The sequence below is a fragment of the Tursiops truncatus genome, chromosome 7, assembly GCF_011762595.2.
Source record: "Tursiops truncatus isolate mTurTru1 chromosome 7, mTurTru1.mat.Y, whole genome shotgun sequence".
In the NCBI taxonomy this organism is placed as follows: Eukaryota; Metazoa; Chordata; class Mammalia; order Artiodactyla; family Delphinidae; genus Tursiops; species Tursiops truncatus.
In genome coordinates this window covers 3,464,926-3,488,894 of record NC_047040.1, presented here as the reverse complement: position 1 = coordinate 3,488,894, position 23,969 = coordinate 3,464,926, and the positions used below count along the sequence as shown (strand labels likewise).

Sequence of the window (23,969 nt, the reverse complement as noted above, 5' to 3'; positions counted from 1 at the left end):
ATGCAACTTCAAGATTAGGGCCTAGACACTGGGAAGGGTAAGTGCTTGGGTAGGGGACATGTCTGGTGGCCAAATGGGGTTTCTAGGACCACAGCCCTCCCTCCAGTGGTGTCTGATTCTGCACATCTGAGCATCCCTGGGTGTGGATGTAAGCTGGGGCCACAGGTGATGTGTGTGCCCTCAAGCTCTCCTAAAGTCCACGTTTTCTCTTCCTGGGGACCACATGCTAAATTGCACGAGGGCAGAGTAAGAAACCGAGGGAACTGGAAAGGCGGCTGCGGTTATTTTTCTCCTCAGCTCTTCCTATGTCTTCATGCTTTACAGATGCATTTGTGTTGCCTGGTTCCCCCAGTAGGTCAGTTCCAGCGGAACTGCATTTCCAGTGCCTAGACCTGGATGTAGCACATGACACATGTTCAGTAAACACTTGTGGAACAAGGGAATGAAGGAAGGAAGGAAGGATGAGTGGTTAGGTACATCCACACAACACAGATTCTAAAACAATTAAAATTTATGAATAGTGCAATTCGTATATAAAAATATGTTCAAGTTGAAAATAACTGTTTGATAAGGGTAATGCACGGGTTTATTTTAGAAACAAATTTAAGTGTAGGAATATTTAAAGAACACTTAAATCACCACGCCAGAAACAACCACTGCTTAAATTTTGTTGTATTTGCTTTTGTTATTTTCCTTCACAAAAGGGAAATATAGGTGTGTGCATGTGCACATATATATGAAACTATCATATTAAATATACAGATTTCTATCTTTTTAACATCATATCGTATATATCAACTGATCAATGGCATCAACCATTTACCAGCATCATGATGTATTTTTTAATTAAATTTTATTGGAGTATAATTGCTTTACAATTTTGTGTTAGTTTCTGCTGTACAACAAAGTGAATCAGCTATCTATATACATATATCCCCTCTTTTTTAGTTTTCCTTCCCATTTAGGTCACCACCAAGCACTGAGCAGAGTTCTCTGTGCTATACAGTAGGTTCTCATTAGTTATCTATTTAATACATAGTAGTGTATATATATCAGTCACATTAATGGCTATGTTTTTCTTTTGTTGGTGAAGCAGGATGTATGTAAGCATCCTTTTCTTGTTGGTCATTCTGATGATCTCGCATTCACTTTTGTCATTGCAAATAAAGCCATATCCTTAAACATAAATTTTTGTGCATCTCCGATTGTTTCCTTAGGATAAATTTACTGGGAGAAAAGTCATGATAACTTTAAATGCTGTTCACTCGCACACGCGGCTGGATGGGGCTAAGGGAATCATGGCCATCACGAGCGTGGTGAGGGTTCTGTGCATGTATTCATTTGTCAAAACTCATCAAGCAGCACACAGAAGTGGATGCATTTTATTGTACGTAACGTTGATTTTTTTTTTTAATGTGATGGGGTGGACCGACCCCACGTGAACAGTGCAGGAAGCAAGATGCCCACCATTCCGCCCTCTCTCGGGCTTTGGTTTTCCCAGTCGAAGCGCCCCCACTGAGAGGAAGACCTGGAAACTGCTGTAGGGACGGAGGGGATTTCAAGCAGCAGGGGAAGGAAGAGGAGGGGAGACTTGAGGTCATTGTTGGGCAGAGGAACTTTGGGGCTGAGAGAGCTTGTTAAAGGGTGCGTGTGAAGCCAAACCATGGACATGTGATGAGCCTTCCCCCTCATCCCCTCGAGTAGACTTCAGTCACTAACGTGTGGTGAGGCAGACTCACACACACTAGTGGGGTGCCTTGGGCTGCAGAGGCTCACTTCTAGGAAATCGAGGGGCAGAGGAGGAAAAGCAGTGTTCAGCCTGCACTAGAGATCTGGGGCTCAGAGCTCTCCATTCATCAAGTTCCTACAAGAGGCCGGTTGTGGGTGCCTGGTGGGTCCTGTTTTCCCAGAGTTGACGGCTAAGGGCCCCAGCTTAGTGCACAGTAACCAGTCACTAATGAGGTAAAACAGGGCCGAGGGAGAGGTGGTGGGGGCCTTTCGAGAGCAACAAAGCGCTTATGAAGAGGCCACACTCTTCCCTCACTCCCTGCGGCATCAGGAAGGGGCGTCCACTGGACCCTGTCCCTGAAGACAAAGAAACACTCAAGAGTTGGAGATGATGGTCTGAATCATTCCTTCCCACCACCACCAAGTCAGGGGCTGGAGACCAGCTCTCAACTGACCATGTTCCTGACCCCTGAACCCGCAGGACCCCTGACCCCTGGTCGAGTGGAAAGACGGATGTGGCAGTTGATGTGGCAAGGTCATGGGCATTTCCTATGGATTAAGTGACCCGAGAAGGTGGCTGGACTTGAGCCAACTGGCTTACACTGCTCTCCAAGGGGATGCCCTCCTGCACAAAGACACCAGCACCGAGGGTCTGTGAAGAGGACGACCCCCAGTAAGGGGCTGTGAGGGGTGGAAGAGTTTCACAGAACTGCCAGGCTAGGGCCCCCTCAGCTTCCGCCAGAGAACGACATACACCCCGAGAGAGTCAGCACGGGACCCTACCACAGAAAGGAGTCAAGGAGAGAACAGAAGCCAACAGAGAGTCAGCTCCAAGTTCACCTATGGAGCCTGGGAAGGAGCTCCAGCCCAGAACTCCACAGGCTTGGGGAGAAAAAGGAAGGTGGGAGGGAACAAGCCATGGGCTTCTCCACTCTAATCATCCAGTACCTGCGCTGGTCTACAGGGAAAAGGGTCTGCACAGCATCTGGGATTTAAGTTTTGAAATGAATAGGACCCAGCCTGAAGATCCAATAGTGATGGTTTCAATAACCAATGCCAGTGAGGAAGTGACAGCATTCAACTGAAATCTCTTAACTACAGCTGCTACCTTGCTGTTAACAGTGGATCGACAGATCAGAGTTGGGAACTGGTATTGGAAACCCTAAAACTGTGTTATGGGTTGAATTGTGTCCCTCCCAAAAAAGATGTGCTGAAGTCTTAACCCCCAGGACTTCAGGATGTGACCTTATTTGGAAATAGGGTCATTGTAGATATAGTTAGATAAGATGAGGTTATACCAGAGCAGGGTGGATCCCTAATCCAGTTTGACTGGTGTCCTTATAAGAAGATGACCATGTGAAAACAGGCAGAGATTGGACTCACATGCCTATAAGTCAGGGAATCACGAGAAAGTAGGAAGAAGAAAGGAAGGACTGCCCTACGGGTTTCCGAGGCAGCATGGCACTGCCAACACGTTGATTTTGGACTTCCAGCCACCTGAGCTGTGAGCGAATACATTTCTATTGTTTTAAGTCACCTGGATTGTGGCACTTGGTTATGGCAGCCCCAGGACAAATGCACACAGACTGTCCCATCCACTACACCAGTGAAGCTGCCTTTCCCAATCCCCCTGCAAATGTTTCTCTGCTCCAGTGGGATGGGATGCGCTTGGCTTGACTACCCACAGCCTGAGGGGAGGCACGCAGGCCTGTTTCTGTGGAAGGGGGCTGCTCCTGTGGGGCTGGAGAGAAAAATCTCTAAGAAAGTCATAGAAGGAACATTTCCCACCCAGGTTGAGTACCTGTTTGAAAGGGATTCATGGCCATCACGGGGCTCTTGGTAGTTCCATTGGCTTGGCCTCACGCTAAAAAGGGGGCCCTTCAAAGGTGGGGAGGCAGTCAGCATGGCCTAGAGGGCGGACGTGGTCCAGGGGCCCCCTGACTGTGAGAGCTTCTCAGGAGTCCTCAAAGCCATGCAATCTACCCCGGGCTACCCTGATATTCAACCAGGCTCTCTCCATCCCGACAAGGTGCCCAACATCTTAGATTGTGAAGCGCTGAGTCCTCACCCAGATTCCTGCAGATTCCAGCAGAGGGGTCCTTTGCCCACAGCATCTTCCTTCCATCTCTGCCTTTGGCTGCATTCTCTGACACACCGACTCGGGGACAAAGCTCAGTTCTTCCTCCAATTGCTATGCAGATGTGCTCACTTTGAGCGCATTTGTGAATTTAGAAATTGCACCCAAAGATCTGGGTGGAAATCACAAGGAGTGGTCTCTGTGACTTCCCAGCCTCTCCCCACCCATCTCCGTGGCTCTACACACCCTCTCTCTCCTCCTCCCTACCTGTGATCAATAGATTAACTGACAGATCCTTCCCCATCTTACATAAAACAGTTCTGTCCACACCCAAGGTCCCTAGAGCTCGGCCGGAAGCACTTGTCAGAGTAGATGTGTTTTATCAAACAAATTCAGTTTCCTTCCCTAGTGGAGTTCAGGTACCACCTAAATATGTATTTATTTGTTTCTTGTGTTATTTCTGAAGACAGGAGCAAAAGGGTCTTTAAAGAAAAAAGAAACTTTATGCTTCATCTTTGAGACTCCAGAAAGGGGACTGGGGATTCCTGGGCCAGTGACATCCCACCTCTCAGCCACTGTAGGCAGGAGCAAAGGGAACCCCCAGGAAACAATTATCTTAAAGGGGCAGGGAAGGAGGCCACATCTCTGGGACACAGCTAGAAGTTAAAGGAGAGCATGAAAGCCAGCCTGGTTCTTAAGACTTGGAAGACTCCAGGGGCCCTAAGCAAGGAACGTGACCCACCCGGCCATGGAGAGCTGGATCCACCGGGTTTCCCACTGTCGACAGAGCGCCCTTGCCCCTTCGCTGGAAATCAAAGGGTGGTACCCAAGACTGGGGGCTTGAACGGGCTCCAATTCCCCTGTCCTGGGGTGATTCTGACAACAGGTGCTAGGGAAACGACACAGCCAAGAACACCAAACCCACACCACTTTCAATATACTTTATTAAAAAGTTTCTTTGTATAAATTTCCTAAAAATTTTAAAATTAAAATTAACACCCCCCCCCCAAAAAAAAGCAACACAGACACAACATTAGAGGAATGCCAAAAAAATCTCTATTATGACTTTCTTTACATCCTTTAATTAAGGCATTGGTCCCACAACAGTGCACAAAGATTAGGGGATTTTGCTTCCCTCTAACTACATTGTTTGTTAGAAGCTCTAGAAAAAGGAAAGTCGCTCAAAATCTAATCCAGGAAACTGGGGGGAAATGTTTTTTCTCCATACACAGGCTTTCCATCTAAAGTCATGCTTAATTAAGAGGGGAAAAAAATGAACCAAGCAGAAGTATATAGAGTAGCTGTGAAATTGGGGGTTATTTTCTAGATCTTACACTTGCCTGTAACAGGCATAACGTGAAACTCCAGAGGGAATTTGAATTTATAGGAATGTTCACATAAACACCAGCAGTGGATAACTATTACACAACGTTCAAAGTATACAATGTAATTGCCCGGAGACAAAGAGGGTTGACTCCACAGACACATTTAGCACCATATTGATAGGTCATGCAGCAGACATTTCCTCCCAAGTTCGAGTGTAAATCAAAGCATGAAATGGTACAGTGCAAGGGAATCTATACACAGAGCTTCTACAAAGACGACTGGCGATGGCGGACTCCTTCTTCTTCAAGAGGTATGTGTCACTGGTCGGCCACACTTAGGTCCCAATCGCAGCAATGACTCCGGGCTTGATGAGCACTGAGCATGGACGGTGGGGGCGGCGGGTGAGGGTGGAAAGGAAGAGGAGGGGAAAAGTCACATTACTGACCCCAAAGGACACTGTATTTCTCATGAAAATATCCATGGCCTCTGGCTGTCATCACCAATCTCACTTTTCAGTTCATTTCCTTCAGTGGCTCCCCTGGAGCTTCTTGGCCTGGGGTTTGGGGCTTTCTGTGCCATCTGAGCCCTTTCTCTCTCCTGGCATCACCTGCCTGGCCTTTAAGCAAACCCAGCGCTCCCACTCCGCACCGGCCCCAGTATCTCTGTGCAGCTGTTCTGATTTTATTACCAATCACGTTGCCCAGCATAATGGAGATATCGCATGGCCTGGCGGTCCACATTATCATTTAGAGGAAGCAAGATTATTTAAAGTTGAATAGACTACATAGCAGTTATTATTAATTGCTCATTATATTATTTTCCTAATAACCATGTCTGTTACAGTATTTTATGAATAACAGAAACTTAGTAATATTTCTGAAGGGTGAGGCGTGGTCCACCGTATGTTTCCTCATCGGCAAAAATACAAGGATACAAGTATGTTTTTAGGAAAACATAATAACTCAGAAAATTAACCCCGTGTGTTTTATTTTTACACCTTCCTCATCTGAAAATCCAATTTATCTTCTTTTTCAAATCTATCATCATCATTATCATTCAAATATCTTTAAAAGGTGAATTATTGGCCTGGATCCCTTACCTGCAAAAACCACCAACACAAAAGAAGAATCACTTACCAGGAGGGCAAACCTTTTCACATTCATCCTGCGAATCAAATCTGTTTTCATTTCCACCACAGCCTCCATACCAGAACCTGGCGCAGCTTTCAGTAACGGAGTCATAGTACCATTTCAATATAAAGTCCCTGCAAGTTCCTTCTTCTTTTGGCAACTTACATATATCTTGAAGAACAAGATGGGGAAAGAGGATTAATGAGAACGTGTAAGTTACTGTGCTCCCAGCATGAGGGGCTGAAGCTCTAATCACAGTGCTGTCAGAGAGAGAAAACAGGAATTTCCAGGAGGAAAACTTCCTTTACCTCCCCAGTCTTCAGTTTCCTCACTGTCAGGTGGACATAATAATCACCTACAGATCTGAGAGCAATAAATACAATCTTATCGATGCAAGGACTTCATAAACTACACTTGGAATCCCAAATGTTGGCAATTATTATTGGATGATTTCAGATTAAATGAACTGTGTTTTCCCCTTTCCAATCACTGGGTCACTTAGTCTCCGGTTCTTTCAATGCTCAACTCCCAGAGAAGAAACCTAATTTTAAAACCTTGGAGTTTTCTACTCCTTGCAAAATAACAATTAAGTTCTGTCAGAATGTCATTCAAAAACAAGACTCTCCATTTCACTACAAGCCAGGTAGATTAAAAACAAAAGTCAAAGTGCAAAAAGAAAATCCTTTATGAATATGTGTGTAGGGACTTCCCTGGAGGCACAGTGGTCAAGAATCCACCTGCCAATGCAGGGGACATGGGTTTGAGCCCTGGTCTGGGAAGATCCCACATGCCACGGAGCAACTAAGCCCGTGCACCACAACTACTGAGCCTGCGCTCTAGAGCCCGTGAGCCACAGCTACTGAGCCCACATTTCACAACTACTGAAGCCCGAGTGCCTAAAGCCCGCGCACCACAGCGAAAAGTAGCCCCCACTTGTCGCAACTAGAGAAAGCCCACACACAGCAACAAAGACCCAATGCAGCCAAAAATAAATAAATAAATAATTTTTTTAAATGTGTGTATATGCACACATGTGTTGTGTCTGTGTGTGTGTAGCTACTACCTTTGTGACCAGTCAAATTTAACAAGCCAAAGGAAGAGCTAACACTGATGCAAAATTCACAGAAGCAAAGATGTCACATAGCAAAGCTATTCTGAAGACAGCATTCTTTTTCCAGTTAAGGAAGTTTTTGTTTTAAATGCATGCTTCTGATGCAGTCCAGCTGCAGAGTAAAAGCTACATTCTCCACCACGCCTGGAAAAAAAGAAAACTTTACAGTTCACACACAGTAAAACTTCTGTTTACAGTGTTTTCTGGCAAACTCTAGATCTGGCTGGAAAAGAGAAACATTAATATCAACTGTTATCTGAAAGTTTGAAAAACATAAAACAAACCCCTGGAGTGGACAATGTTACATGTTTATGTGCGTAACTAACACCCGTGAATCACCGGCCCTCCCCACACAGGGCTGACATTTCCGGGGGCCTTTCCCCCAGCTCCATGGATGGCAGGGGTGGTAGGCATCTTCAGGGATGGTGGGTAACAAGAAGTAAAAGGAAAATCTAGGTCTTCAGGTAGAAAACCAAAGCTCAGGTCGAAAACCAAAGCTCAGGTCAAGCATAATGGACCAGACTTCCAGGCACAGGATTGAGGCTCAGAATTGGTCTAAGACGCTACCTGGTGACTCTGGGGAGGCTGTCAACCCCGCCCCCAGGAGGAAAGTGACCCCACACCTACAGCATCTCTGAGTTGCAGACACTTTCAGAGCCCCAGAAGGTCAGCAGCGCTACCAAGAGCTTTTGAAGACCCAAATGAGGCCAGGATAAAATGATGACAACTTACAAAAACAACTTGCTTCCTCTCAGATGTGCCAACACTAGAGGAGAAGGCCTGGTTTGAAGGAATGAGGTGACTGAGCCAGGCAAGATCGTTCAAGCACCAACACACATCCCTTGTTTGCCGGTGGGTCCCCTGTTAGCATGGGAACTTGGCCAAATGGTCGCCTCATCCCCTCCCCTTTCTTCCCCAGAGCATCCCCCAGTGGCCCAGGTTGGTTCCACTTTGTCCCAAGTGCACCCAGTCCTGGCCATCTGTGTTTAGCTCTTTGGGTCCTACTCCCCTGTGCTCTTCTGAAGCAACAGAAGTCTTCCCAGACCCAAGGACACCCAGCCTGGAGGCAGCCCAGCAGCAGGACCCTGCTCCCTGACCAACTGGCTTTTCCAATTTCCCTTGATTTTCACCTTCAGTCTCCAGTACCAAACTACGGCTCTTGCATTCTACATCCTTTATTCCAGGAGGAGTCACTGCCAAGACCTTTAAGATTTACTAATGGAATATGAGGATGCTACTACTCTGGACACGTAAATTCTTGGAGAACCAAGAGAAATATGTTAATGTGGGCCTCAACTTTATGCAAAGACAAGAGCCTGGGGTTCTCCATTTTTAAAGCATGAAAATGGGAGGTTTCCTGTTCTTAAGAAGAGGAAGTTTTAAACTCCCGTCATTTGATCTCTGAGACCCATGCAGGCTGGACTCACCCAAGCTATGTCTGCCTATGCTAGAACAACGGTGTCAAAGTCTACAACATTAAAGTGTCCTACAGTCCAAAGAAGGATGGTTGGATCTCATTGAGTTTTTCCCTAGAACAAGTCTTTGGACATGAGAGCTATGTATGTTTCCCTCCAGAAAGAGTTTTCCCCTTGGGGCCCAGCCCTGGGGGAGCCTGGGGTCCTTGATCCAAGAGAAGTGTCTGGCTACACATTCATTGATTTTCTTCTCCTCATACTGAGAACCCAACCAGAGCCTAAGAGACCATGGGGAGTGAGAATTATCACCAACCTTTCCTGGTTCACTTTTGCCTAGAATAACAATGTAAATAAGCTTCATTTTATTTATTTTTTATTTTTTTATAAGTTTCAGTTTAGGGCTTCCCTGGTGGCACAGTGGTTAAGAACCTGCCTGCCAACGCAGGGGACACTGGTTCGAGCCCTGCTCCAGGAAGATCCCATATGCCGCGGGGCAACTAAGCCGGTGCACCACAACTACTGAGCCTGCGCCCTAGAGCCCGCGAGCCACAACTACTGAAGCCCGCGTGCCTAGAGCCAGTGCTCCAAAACAACAGAAGCCACTGCAATGAGAAGCCCGTGCACCGCAACAGAGAGTAGCCCCCGCTCGCCATAACTAGAGAAAGCCCGCACGCAGCAACGAAGACCCAACGCGGCCAAAAGTAAATAAATAAATTTATAAAAAATAATAATAAGTTTCATTTTAAAAGAGAGACTTGAAAGGCTGCCTGATTCAGATCCCCATCTGGTGAAACTTCCTGGTGAAATAGTCAACGGTTACTGGGCTTCTGTGAGTTTCCAAACATGAGAGGAAACTGATGCAAGCGTGGTGCCTGGAGAAACCCTGTCCAAGGAATCCCATGCTCACAGAAACCACAGGAGCCAACCTACATTCTGGAACAACAGCCATGGGGTGGAAGGCACCCAAGGAAACACAGCCTACTTTTGTAATAAAGACGTGTGTGTGTGCACGTGTAATATTCATGGGAAAAACCAGGAAAGCTATGCATTGGATCATTAATGGTGGCCATAAATGGCCATCAGTGTTTCATTATGGGAATCATATTTTTCTTACATTTTTCTGTATGTCCTGAATTCTTCACAATGAATATCTATTACGTTATTACTAGAAAAAGTGTTTGAAACCAAAAACATGTTGAATTGGAAAATCTTGCCTTTTTTATCAGTTGAGATTTGTATAGTGTCTAAAAGCAGCATATTTTTTTTTTAGTTCTGTGATTCTAAAATTATCATTATTTATTTCTTTAAGCTTCTTTTTTAAATTGGGGTATAGTAGCTTTACAATGTTGTGTTAGGTTCTACCGTACAGCGAAGTGAAGTAGAGTTCCCTGTGCTATGTAGTAGGTTCTCATTGTTATCTATTTTACACATATTAGTTAGTGTATATATGTCAATCCCAATCTCCCAGTTCATCCCACCCCGCTTTCCCCCCTTGGTGTCCGTACGCTTATCCTCTATGTCTGTGTCTCTATTTCAAAGCAGCATTTTTAAAGGCATCAATTTGACATTTTCCAAACCAGCAAGTTATCAGTATTTAAGTTCTTTCTTAAGCAAAGTCGTGGGAGCTGAGAGGAGGGGAAAGGGTTTAGGCTGCAGTTGTGAATATGTGTAAATATGTTCCTCGTTAGTTTAATGGTTTCAAAACAAGAAGAAGGTTTAATTGCCTTAGGATCAGACATTGTTGACATGATATAAAGTGCTTCCAAACCTCTGAAACAGATACAATTGGCAGGAATGAATAAAACTTTCCTGTGTCTACATTTTGAGTGTGGATTGGCTCAAAAAGTACCAAAGAAACTTTTTTTGTACTTTTAACTTTATTTTAAATGTAGCTGTAGTTGCATTTTAAATGTAGTTTCAGGTCTTGACCAATAGACTTTTATTTCATAAGACTTTTATAGCTCACAATAAAAAAATACCAAATGCCCTTGGAGACCCGTCATAACCCAAACATGGTAGCTGACTTAGCTACATTCTCATGCAGCAGTAAACACACAGCCCTGAAGACGGCTACGTCTCTTCAAAGTAGAGAAAATATTTGTAGCCATTGAATGTACCTCAACTTGTGGGGTTAAGTTAGTTCTTTAAATTATTATCAACATAAAGTCATATATTTTCCCCCATCACATCGTTTTATGGCAGCCAACGCTGTATATTCATGGTGGAACACAGCCAAGCAAATACTGGATTTCATCAAATCTAAGACATCTTAATTTTATAATGTACTATTGTTTTATAATCCACTAAGTAAGAGAAAATGCTGCCAATAAGCCATGACATGTCATCAACGTCAAGTCACATTTCAATCTCAGAGGCACTACAATGGGGAAAATTATACAACTTAGAACCAATAAAGTAAGTAAAACATTGCTGAACTCATTTCCTTCAGAGCTGTGTAACTGACCCAGGAATGCCTGATCAGACAAAATATGGTCATTTCTACAGATTGCTAATTTCTAGGGTGAGTAGAAAAGAATGTTACACGTTGTGTTAGTTATTTTTATTCTCTTCTGCATTGAAACATTTCTTCACACATGGGTGGGCCAATAATTTAGGGTTCATTCTTTTCTGAGTTAAATTTTTTTTTTTTTTTTTTGCTGTTTAGAAACTTCAGAGTTTTAGCTTTACTAATCATATGCATGTAAAATATTCATCCAAGTCTTCTTTGGCCAAAAATGAGAAGGAGAAAGAGAGAGATGGTAACAAAAACCTAAAACCAACATTAGCAACAACACAGCATCCTCAAAACTAGCAGCCACAAAACATACTGCAAAAATGCCTAGCACAGTCAATACTTTCTTAAGACTGTGATAAGCACTGAAAGATTTGTTTAATTGCTGCTAACTGCCATTTTCAGGCAGCAAATGTATCTCAGAAAAGTGGGTGTGCTGCCCTTACGTGCTGAGGAAAGCAAAGAGTGGGGTGGGATTTTTCTTTTTGCAGGGCTTGTTTTGTTGAGGAAAATACAAGAATTAACCATTTAAAATGGAATCATGTAGTATTGCAAAGTCTGGAATCCTGAATGGTTAGTAATGATGCTATTGGTTTGCTGTTGTAATCAACCTTCATCTCAAGCTGAGGCCTTACTGCCACACCTCACACTCCATGTGACACAGGGCCAGGCCTCAGATGGAGGACAAAGAATCCCCTCGCTAGGCTATCCTCCCATTACACGCCTGTGTCAAATTTCTGGTAAAGAAGTACCTGTTAAATGTGAATTTCAAAAGGGGCAAATATTAACATATGAAAACTCAAATATTAGTACTGCTCAATCTTCTCCCCCTTCAATGGATGCCATGGACCAAAGACCTTTTATTTCACAGGATTTTTGCCCACAAATTCCTGCATAGATTCAAACACTGGTCACCATGTTTCCTAAACCCCAAGTGGTAAACTATGACAAAATTCAGTTCCTAAAGATAGAATCAAAACCAGTAAATCTTTTATTCATAGAGGTAAAAAAGCAAAGAAGAGTGTCTAGGGAATTCCCTGGTGGTCCAGTGGTTAGGACTCGGTGCTTTCACTGCTGTGGGCCCAGGTTCGATCCCTGGCTGGGGAACTAAGATCCCGCAAGCCGCATGCCGAGGTCAAAAAACAAAAATAGTATCTAGCATTTAAAACTAAGAAAGGAACACATCTCTGTAAGCACAAACTGTGGTTGTTATTACAGAGATGAACTGTAATGAACTGGTGCTGGAATTAAACTGCATTCACGTCCACATATAAAAGCTAGCTTTAAAACTTATTTTTGCCTGAATTGTCTAGAAAATACATCTTTGGAGAAATAATGCATATTGTGGCCATTGATATTTAGATGTGAAATATACCTGAAACTACTAAGGAAAAATATAGTTAGTATATTTTTAAAGTTTCTTATAAACAATGATTTGTTGTTACTCCTTTTCTATCTGCAAAAATAGGAATATATTAAAATGTTTCACCCCCTGGAAAAAATTTCTAAGATGCCTTGATTATATGCGGGAGGGGTTGGTAGGGAGGAGGGAAAAACAAGCTTCCATCTCCTAATCCTGTTTACCCATTTTCAACATATACATTTTAAAGTAAATATCCAACTAATTTCATTGAAGAAGAGCATTCAAAATGGTGTGTGTGTGTGTGTACACCTACATATGTTCATTTAGCAGATGTTTATTAAGCGACTTCTCCAGGCAAAGTGCTGGGTTTTTTTTTTTCAAAGTGCTGGGTTTTTTTTTTTTTCAAAAGCGCTGTTTTGTTCCTTGCAGGCTAGAGATGAATTATGCAGAAACTTGTTCTTAAGAAGAGCAAGTAAGGGACTTCCCTGGTAGCCCAGTGGCTAAGAATCCACCTTGCATGGACTTGCTCCCTGGTCGGGGAACTAAGATCCCACGTACCGCCATAATTACTGAGCCCACACGCCTCAGCTAGCGAGAAGCCCGCCTGCCACAGCTAAGACCCGAGGCAGCCAAAAATTAAAATAAATAAAATACACAAAAATTTTTAAAAACAGAAGAGCAAGTAATTTATATTTTCAGGCTGACTTGAATCACTAGGGGGGAAATACACACACGTGTGTGCACACACACACATGAAAGGAAGGGTGAAAGAACATTCAAGTCCTGGGTTTGAGGGCTCTGTACTGATCAGAAGGAAGGAGAAGGGTTTTGGACTCATCTGTATGTAACTACCACCCATCGCCTTGAAGGACACAAAAGCCCCAGTCTCAAAATCTCTTTTCTGTCTGTCACATGAAGAGAGGAGACCTAGTGTTGAAAATCTAGATTGAAAACACCTTCCTACGTCTGAATCTGTGACTCAGTCTTAAAAAACAAGACAGCCCAGCCAGATTCTTGCTTAAAGATTGTGTTGTTTATATTAACTCAACACTGTTTATATATTCTTATTCCCTCTGGACCATACATAAGAGAACCAAAAACATCCCCAAATCTCACTGTGTAATTTATTCCTAATCATTTTCTCTCAGTGAAGCACTGAATTTGCTAGAAGTTGTACTCTTCCCACACTCTGTGAGGGGTGAAGTTACCAGCAAGTGGCAAATAATATGCACAGATTTCAGTGACTTTGAAGTCAGAATGTCATCTGTCCTGACCCATATCTTTGGTGAAATCCTAGTAGGTCCATTGTGGCTTCTCTGAGCTCAAGCATCGTGTTGGGAGATGACTCAGGAAGGTAGCTGGGGTGCACTAGGGCCTGCAGGGAACCCTCAGTGCAGGGGACAAAGGCTTATCCATTGTCCCTTGATTATGAGCAGAAATCAAAGGAGTTGAGAAAACTCTAATTTAAAAAGATACATGCACCCATGTTCATAGCAGCACTATTTACAATAGCCAAGACATGGAAGCGACCTAAGCGTCCATCAACAGATGAATAGATAAGGAAGACATGGTACATATACATAATGGAATGCTACTCGGCCATAAAAAAGAGTGAAATAATGCCGTGTGCAGCAACATGGATGGACCTGGAGATTGTCGTACTAAATGAAGTAAGTCAGAGAAAGACAAACACCCTATGATATCACTTATATGTGGAATCTAAAATATGACACAAATGAACTTATTTACAAAACAGAAACAGACTCACTGACAGACATAGAAAACAAACCTACGGGTACCAAAGGGGAAAACGGACAGGGGAGGGATAAATTAGGAGTTTGGGATTAGCAGATACAAACTACTATATACAAAATAGATAAACAGCAAAGTCCTTCTGTATAGCACAGGGAACTATATTCAATATTCTGTAATAACCCGTAATGGAAAAGAAAATGAAAAAGAATATATATATATATACGTATAACTGAGTCACTTCGCTGTACACCAGAAACTAACACAACATTGTAAATTGACTATACTTCAATTAAAAAATAAGAAATCAAAGGGGTTGAGACTTGTTTTCTTCTCCATCCCAAACCACCATGCCACATCCATACTGGCATTTTTTTAGTTTGATTTAAAAATCATAGCATTAAAAGTTTTTATAAAATCTTTTTATACAACTCTTAAGTTAAAACTTAATTACCCAATCTACCATGAATTCTTGAATTGTTCCCATAAATTTATGTCAAGAGGAGAGAATTTCTTGGTTTTCTGTCAATCTTTCCATTGGAAAGGCAAAAGGAGTCTGAAAAACACGTGGCTGTCTCGAACACAGACCAATTCCTAAACTTGTTTCTAAAAGTAAACTATTTTAAAACATTTTGCAGCTCTATCAGTAGTTGGTTTTTTGACCCTTATCACACAACTGTGTATGTAATAGTTTCATAATTCCTGCATTGACTCATCATCTTCTTTCTAGTAACTCCTGATACCACATGTCAGTATGGGTTGTGGATGAATTAAAAGATAGATAGGTAGATAGATAAATGTAGATGTACAGATATAGATCAACCATGTATACATGGACACAGGGAAAGTCCATCAATGGAATAAAATACTATTCCAGCCACTATGGAGAACAGTATGGAGGTTCCTTAAAAAACTAAAAATAGAACTACCAGATGACCCAGCAATCCCACTACTGGGCATATACCCTGAGAAAACCATAATTGAAAAAGAGTCATGTACCACAATGTTCATTGCAACACTATTCACAATAGCCAGGACATGGAAGCAACCTAAGTGTCCATCAACAGATGAATGGATAAAGAAGATGTGGCACATATATACAATGGAATACTACTCAGCCATAAGAAGAAACGAAATTGAATTATTTGTAGTGAGGTGGATGGACCTAGAGTCTGTCATACAGAGTGAAGTAAGTCAGAAAGAGAAAAACAAATACCGTATGCTAACACATATATATGGAATCTAAAAAAAAAAAATTGTTCTGATGAGCCTAGGGGCTGGACAGGAATCAAGATGCAGGTGTAGGAAATGGACTTGAGGACACAGGGAGGGGGAAGGGTAAGCTGGAACAAAGTGAGAGAGTGGCCTTGACACATACACACTACCGAATGTAAAATAGATAGCTAATTGGAAGCAGCAGCATAGCACAGGGAGATCAGCTCGGTGCTTTGTGACCAGCTAGAGGGGTGGGATAAGGAGGGTGGGAGGGAGACGCAAGAGGGAGGGGATATGGGGATATATGTATACGTATAGCTGATTCACTTTGTTACACAGCAGCAACTAACACAACAATGTAAAGCAATTATACTCCAATAAAGATGTTAAAGAAAAATACTATTCTGGTAATAGAGAAGATTCCCTCTAGAAACAACTAAAAGAATTGAGAGCACTGTATTTCCAAGTGGCCCCAAAGAGATGGATGTGTGGAGTCAGAAACCACCCAATTTCATTTAAACACTGATGAGATACGATGCAAACTCTACAAAAAGGATGAGGTGGAGAAACAAGGGTCACTTTAAAACTTAAACTGGAAAGAGTAAAATAGGGAATCCTTGCCAACAGCTCAAAACATAATGTGTTGCTGCTTCTGACGATGCAGGGCATATCGAGAAAGCACAGCTGCCTTTAAATCTAGCACTGTAGGAAAGCAGCTGGGCACTCGATATACGGCTTTCGTCATAATCCGTTGCAGAAATTAACAACATAAAGAGATATGCCTTCCTCCTCCTGACTGTGGCCAATATATCAAAAACTAATGAACTGTCCCTATAACTCGTGGAAACCCTTTGCTTTGGGGTCTGTAAACAATAAGATATCTAAATACCCTTGACTGTGGAATTAGTACCAATATCTTTTGCAGAATACTCTTAAGCAAAGCATATCGGCTATTTCAATAACCAGTTTCCCACAGAACAATCATAGCTCATGTTCCCCTGAAGAAGAGGTTACGGGTCCCCAGCGTTCCACTGCCCAGGACAAAAGCAAGTCACAACTGTCACTTCCAGAAACACATCTAACTCATCATGGATTTCACATAAAACGTGCACATGCTTGGGGTCAGACACATAGAGAATGGCAGGCTAGACTAAGCCAGGGCGTGTGCTTAGGAAATTGGGACCAGAACATTGATCCCATGGGTCACTTCCAAACCCATTTATTTCATGGATTCCAGTCTGAATTGTCTTGTATTCTTCTAAGCAGTTTTTTATTAGATTAAATCACCAAGTGGATGAAATCTCATGCTTCGCTGCATCACACGCCACAAATCAACTCGAGTCCCAAGATGAGGCACCAGGGAAATGACTAAGGGACACATGAGTTCCTGGCTATGGCTCCCAAAGCAGCCCTCATTCAACTTTTTCTAAGATCCTGGGGACAGGCAACTTGGAATGTGCGGAATAAGCCCAGGAGGGGCCACACAGAGCCACTTTGAAACTTTCTCCATACAAGTCTCTCCTGGTCTGAGAATTAGAACCCCAGCAGATTAAACTCAGAAGAATGCTTTCTTAGTGCTGCAGTGGACCTGATAGTTTCACAGCTCACCTGTTTTACTCCCAGCCAGCCGTTCTGCGGTCACCACTAGATTGATGGTTGAACTAGAAGCTGACCTCGCCGTTTGCGGAGATGGAGGCTGAATTTTCTCTATAAAAGAAAAAGATACACCACTAATAGGTAACTCAGAAAATGAAAGGCTTAGGAACCCTATGAGACTGAGGCAGGCTTGCCGTTCTGGGTCATGTCTTATGTAAGGAGGGGCCACTGAAACGTGGAGACCCAAGAAGTCTCCACACACACTGCGTATGTCTGTTGTCTGCACGTTTGATTCATCTCAACGAGCAAACGGAGGAAATTTCTGAACCTGGAAGAGATCCTCCCATTTTTCCACATAACATCTTCTGCTTCCTTCCAAGGAAGCAGAGCCCTGGGGTTGAAGGGTCTTTGGACTCAAACCTTCATGGGTTGTATGGTAACTGATGGGAATTGCCTTTCCTCAGTCATAGTTCCTTGATATGAATAACTCTGGCCCAAGAGAAAAGAATAGGAGCCTCCCCTCCACGTCCCAGGAACAGCAGGGGGTCGAGAAGAGTCAGGGGTGGGGGTGAGGGTCCAGGAGAACTTGGGGACGGGGCTGGGAAATCATGCAGGCCAGGACTCGGGGCAGCAAAGGAGCCACAGGGCCAACACAGCAGAGGGCAGAGCCTGAGCACGATGAGACCAGGGGAGGGAAACGCTGGTGCCCTTTCGACTGTGCCTGTGGACATCCCGTGGCCCCTGGGATGAGACTCCCTAAGGAGCCATGACTCAGTGGTGTTTTCTGTTCACTGACCATGGAAACATGCTTCCGACACGGGACATGGTGGGCAGCCGAGACCCAGCCAGGTTCCATGGACGTATTTCTTTCTCCCTGGGAAGGGGCTGCACTCGGGCCACACGGATCTGATTTCCTGCATCAAGTAGCCCAGGACCCCCAAGGCAGGACAACAGTTCACAACGAACCCATTTTCCATTTCGTTAAGTTATCAAGTTGGGTGCAACCGAAACACACAGGATTTCGCTTTAACCTTGTTGCTGTTTCAGAAAAAGGTCAGTGAATAAGCACTGTTCCCTTTATGGCGCCATTGGCTATCCCACGCAGAGATAGGTACCAACCTTCCTTAAACCGACAGTGCACTTACTTGTACTGAAACTGCCTTGGTAGATGGCTCTGACCTGAGACCTTAGGTAACAGATCACCGTGACATGGTACGTCTGCCCAGGGAGCAGGCCCCCGATGACGTGGTCTGTGACCGTGAGGTTCTGCTTCAGAACTGGGGACTGATCGTGGGCCGAGGTGATGGTGAGGTTGTATAAATAAGGGCTGGGGGGCTCGGGCCTCTCCCAGTGGAGTTTGACGCTGTTCTCTGTGATTTCAGACGCGTGGACCTCTCGGGGTGCCTTAACTGCAAGATGGAGTGCTGAGAGCAGGAGACAGAAAATAAAACCCTAAATGACTGTAACACACAGGCCGGAGATGAACTCTATAAGAGATATACCAGTACACGGTCGATCTGAAATTTAGGTGAGGCAGACAATTAGCTTCTCTTTCGAGCTCCAGAGAAATACTGATCTTGTAACCCACCAGCATATGTGAAACGTGAAATTCACAGTAATCAAAAATCTCATTGTTCATCGGCCAGGTACACGATTACCCTTTTTTTTCCTGTTGAAAATCTCTCTTATTAAGGAAATACTTTGAAACTGTGTGGTTCGGGGTGCTTAATCTGAAGCGTTCAAGACAGAACGAGGCCCCTAATTTAAAATATATTAAATATACGTCATGGAACTTTAGGGTATGACATGAAATTCTTTCAAGGAATCCCTGCTTCTCTCTCTTCATAAAATGAAGATAATCTCCATTTTCTCAGGAGCACATACATCCTGCCTTCACTTTTCCATACAGTTTGTGACTCTATAGGAACTTCTAGCATCTTCTTTGTGGGAAAAATAAAATAGCACAGTCTGAGTCCCATTAAGCCCACCAACCCCCAACCCCCCTATCTAATCCAGCCTGGAATGCATTCTTCCCAGGGGCAGTACCAGCACGTAGTTTGGTCTGTGGGGACAGAACAATCGTCTGGGCTCTAACTTTTCAATTTGCTAAACGCAACGCCCCAATGTTGCCACAGCACGAGGCTTGGGCCTCTTCTCTATGGGTACGTGCTTCCCAGCGGGGACAAGCCTTCTGCAATTACAAAGCTCCATCCAGACCTTCGGGAGTCATACTCTAAGGGAGGCGGGTCTGGCTCCAGAACTATAGCATAGAAGCATAAGCGTCACCATTTACGAGCTGACAGCAGGCGTTCTCTCTCTCTCTCTCTCTCACTCCCTCGACGGGGTCTAAAACCCTACGTCTACTTAGCACTCATCCCTTTAACTGAAGACAGTTGCATTTCCAGGAGAGGTGGGTGGTGGCCGCCCACTGACACCCCTGAGAGAATGAGCCGCTCCCATGCTTGCCCCGATGGGGGTTTGGGGCTGGGGTGGGGAGTGGGAAAACGGGCAGCAGAGGCGGCGGAGGGGTGGGTATTTCACCTGCTCTTTGCTTGGAACTCACCAGCCTCACGGCGGGCGGGGGGCGGGGGGGGGGAGAGAAAGATTACTTTCTAATATAGATAAAAAGGGATGTTTTGGTAATTCCATGCTCAAACCAGCACCTTTCAAAATACATCATCTAGATGTCAGATTGCAGATCAAGGACCGTGTCTGGATTGCTTTGCAAACAGGCTTCAAGGGACAAGCCCTGGACACAGTAAATGAGGCATCCCAGGTAGGTGGCTTTCTTACCCATGGGCTTAGCAGTGGCTGGCCTGGTGGCGGCCAGTTTGGCTGCCTGGGGCCTGGGGGCCTCGGGCTTTGCGGCCATGGATTTGGCAGCAGCAGGGGGTCTGGCAGGGGCCGGCTTTGCTGCTGCGGGCCTCGCGGCCAGTGCAGGTCTGACTGTGGCTGTCTTCGAAACCTCCGGCTTGGTGGCCTCAGGCTTGGTGGCCACGGGCTTGGCAACTTCGGGCTTGGTGGCCTCGGGCTTGGCGGCCACAGGCTTGGTGGTCACAGGCTTGGCGACCTCGGGCTTGGTGGCCACTGGCTTGGCCAAGGGCTTGGAGGCCTCGGGCTTGGCGGCCTCAGGTTTGGTGGCCGTGGACTTGACAGCCTCAGGCTTGGTGGCCATGGGTCTCTCAGCCACGGATCTCTCGGCCACAGGTCTCGTGGAAGCTGGCTTTGAGGCCGGCAGGTTTACCACTGTTATTGGTTTGGTGGTGGTGGTCACTGGCTTTGCTGTGGTCACTGGTTTAGATGTAGGACTTGAAGTAACATTATTCGGAACATTTCTGTTAAAACATATTAAATATTATTTCAACTCATACATATTTTCTCCTGCTATCTAAAATAGACAAAGACATAACTCCATGCGCTATACAAAATTTGCTATCTCACCAAAATGCATGCAGTGGCTTTTACATATTCCATATAGCATTGCATATACTAAATTCCTTCCTTTTAGGATCTGCGCCACAGAAAGACATTGAACAGCATATAAAAAATAGAATTATTAAAAATGAAGCCTCTATTGTACTATAAATACGCCTGAAATCTTAGTTTCAATTTATAAAAGCTGGAAGAGAGCAAAGAAACAGAAATAAATATTGTCATAATAATAATACTTTTTGTTCATAATAAATAGTAAAGATAAAATATTTAAATAATGCTCTAATTATAAAAATTGACCAACTGAAACACATACACCAAAAACTGAGATCAGTTAACAGCTACGCTCGTTATAAGAAAGCAGCCGCTCAACCAGATGCTGTGTCAAGTGAAGCTATCTACGAAATAGACAGACAGAGAGAACAGACTTGTGGTTGCCCCCGGCTGGGGGGGTGGCTGGGGCAGGGATGGAGTGGGAGGTGGGGGGTTATCAGATGTAAGCTATCATATACAGGATGGATACATAACAAGGTCCTGCTGTATAGCACAGAGAACCATATTCAATAACCTGTGATAAACCATAATGGAAAAGAATATTAAAAAACGTATATATGTATAAGTGAATCACTTTACTGTACAGCAGAAATTAACACAACATTGTAGATTAACTATACTTCCATTAAAAAGTTTAAATAAAAAAATAAGCAAGATGCTGTGTTGAGCTGGAAAATGATCAAATCGGCATACGCTTTCATTCCTAGGGCGTGTTGTATATTTTTGTTTGTATTAATTTTTGTGTATGCGGTTGTTTTTCTCACAATTTCTTGATTTACTATGAATCCCTAAAGAGAACAGCAATATAACCATCAGACATGCTAGCGCAGACCCGATTTTGTTCATTACTTGCCCTGAGATGGACATTCATTATTTTATAGAAACGTCATGCTATATAGCATAGGCAGTATATTTTCAAGTTGCTGTCATAAAACTTCTGATACTAGGTTGCTTTGTTCATTCTGTTTTCCTAAATATAAAGTTGAGCCAACCTGATGGAATGTTCCAGGGAAATTATACAGATAATACAAGGCTAGAAAAACAGAACCTGTGAACCTAGATCAAGCAGAATGAGCATCACAGCACCAGAGAAGGGTCACCGCTGCCTTGGGAATGATTTTCAACTTACTAGGCTGAAATGTGAAGCGTTCCCTCTGAGGACAAAGACAAGAGCTGAAGGAGTTAAGGGGTGTAGGGAGAAGCATGGGCGGTTGGAAGAGGTCACCCTGGGGCTCAGCCAAGCGTAAGGCAGGCAGTCACTTTACAAGGATAATTCGAATCTGCATCTCATCTGAATGCAACAGACAAAACCTCCCCTTCTCCCAAAGCATGATCCTCTGTGGCCTTCTCTTGAGGACACAATTGCTGGTACAGTGCCTGATCTCACTTCCTGCCACCACGTCCCCCTTGCCCAGCCCTCTGTCACACAGCCACTGTGCCCTCCTCTCTACTCCTGGAGTTGGCACCGACGATGGCACTGGACATAAGGCCACGGAGCATATGCCGAGCAGCCAGCATCACCATGGGCACTGCAGCCCCACCCACCCCCCATCCATCTCATCGGTCTTCCTAGGAGACCATGCATGTCCCCTCCCTTTGCCAACACCATCACCTGTGTCATTACAGCATTAATCATTTTGAGAGACAGCGAGTCCATTTCTTGCTTAATGTATCCAATCTTTCTGTATGAAATCATTGCACACCAGTTATAGTAGACTGTTGGGACATATGGCCCCAGTGGCCCACTTTCTCTGTACCCACACCCTTTGCAATGTGATGTGGCAGGTTCCCCCAACAAGCCCAGCTCCCCACTCTTGAATCTAGCGAGGCCAGCTTTGGTCATGCTTTGGCCAATAGGATAGGGCACAGGTAACAGTGTACCAGCTCTAGCCTAGACCTCAGGAGGCCTTGCTTACCTCCACCTTCTCTCACGGAACCCTCCCAGTCTCCTTGTGCACAAACCCACGCTTGCCACATGAGACCACCCTAGACCACCAGTCCACAGCTGACCAGCAGCTGACCACAAGCATGAAAATGAGCTCTGTAGAGGCCAGAAGAACTGCCCAGCTGAGCCCAAGCAAAACCCACCAGCCCACAGAATCTCAAACTACATAAACAGTTGTTATTGTAAGCCACTAAGCTTCAGGTAATTTGTTACACAGTAAAAGCTAATGGATACAACAGACTCTTCCCGTGAAATGCTCCACGTGACATTTGGGAAGTCACGTTTTCTGGATCTCAACATCCTCACCCCATAAAGTTAGGGGTTGGCTGAAGGACCTCTGCATTCCCTCTAGCACTCTAATTTCTAAGACAGTTATTATAATCACTTACATTTGTTTGTAACCAAACTGCACAAGATTCTTTGCCGGTTGGTCCCCTTGGAACCAATCACACTGTTTCCTGATATCTGGGGACAGGTAAAAAGCATCTTTACCTAGAGAAAAAGAGAGAAGGAAATATTTAAGGGCATGTGAACCACACGCAAATTAAAATCAATCTGCTAAGGAGTTAAATGGATCACGTATAGGTAGTTCATGAATATTTGTTGAATTCATTCATTCTTCCAGACAATCTAAGTCCAGTGATTCGAAACATGAAGCATAATGGTGCTTGATCCATAAAACGTCTCAAGCCAGTATCTCCTATTTGGCAATATTTGGGTGATTACGTTAAAGGTAACACTTCCTCAATGTGAGGGAAGACAGGAATAGAAGAAAAATCAAGTGCAGAATGTACCAAGTTCCAAGCTCTTGAACATCACATTATAATAGAATTACTTTGAACATTTTCTCAGTGCTGTTTAACAAAACTTCTGTTTTAATTTTCCGAAGACGGTAATAGTGGCTCCTGGGTGAACTTGCTGGCCTACCCTTGCTTCACATTTTTCCCCTAAAACTTTAGGGAGACAGGTCATACTTTATAAATCTCCCTCATTTGTTAGATGCTTTTCTGTGCCTGACTCCATCAAGGCAGTGATGAATGACACACCTTCTCCAGGATGTGCAGTCTACTGGGACCACATACCCATAAATGAATGACCAACGGGCCATGTGATAGATGCGGTAAGGACAACATCCTGATTAACAATGCCCGAGCCTTGGGAGTGGGGACCATCGCAGTGAGCAGGGGGTCTGGAGATAATTATTGAAGATGAATGCGGGTTTGTTGCTGAAGCAAGGGTGGAGATCATGTAGCGGAGGGAGAGCCATATCGGGTAAAGGCTCAGAGGTAGCCAAGTGTATGGTTGGGGGCTAA

At 44.2% G+C, this 23,969-nt stretch overlaps 1 protein-coding gene and 1 non-coding gene across 10 annotated transcripts in view; one reads left to right on the top strand and one right to left on the bottom strand.

The window, feature by feature from the left end:
- Positions 1–4,731: 4,731 nt before the first annotated feature.
- Positions 4,732–23,969, bottom strand: part of COL6A3 (collagen type VI alpha 3 chain) — an 86,138-nt gene continuing 66,900 nt past the window's right edge. For all 9 annotated transcript variants that reach the window (XM_033859471.2, XM_073807075.1, XM_073807077.1 and 6 more), the window contains 6 exons: positions 23,046–23,148; positions 20,019–20,560; positions 18,371–18,649; positions 17,238–17,336; positions 6,268–6,432; positions 4,732–5,506 (listed from right to left, as the gene is read on the bottom strand). In XM_033859471.2, coding sequence (XP_033715362.1) covers positions 5,466–5,506; positions 6,268–6,432; positions 17,238–17,336; positions 18,371–18,649; positions 20,019–20,560; positions 23,046–23,148 — 1,229 coding nt within the window. In that variant the 3' untranslated portion in view covers positions 4,732–5,465. The remainder of the gene's footprint in view (positions 5,507–6,267; positions 6,433–17,237; positions 17,337–18,370; positions 18,650–20,018; positions 20,561–23,045; positions 23,149–23,969) is intronic.
- TRNAE-UUC (transfer RNA glutamic acid (anticodon UUC)) lies at positions 12,334–12,406 on the top strand. Its single transcript has one exon. It is a non-coding gene; the product is annotated as a tRNA-Glu (tRNA).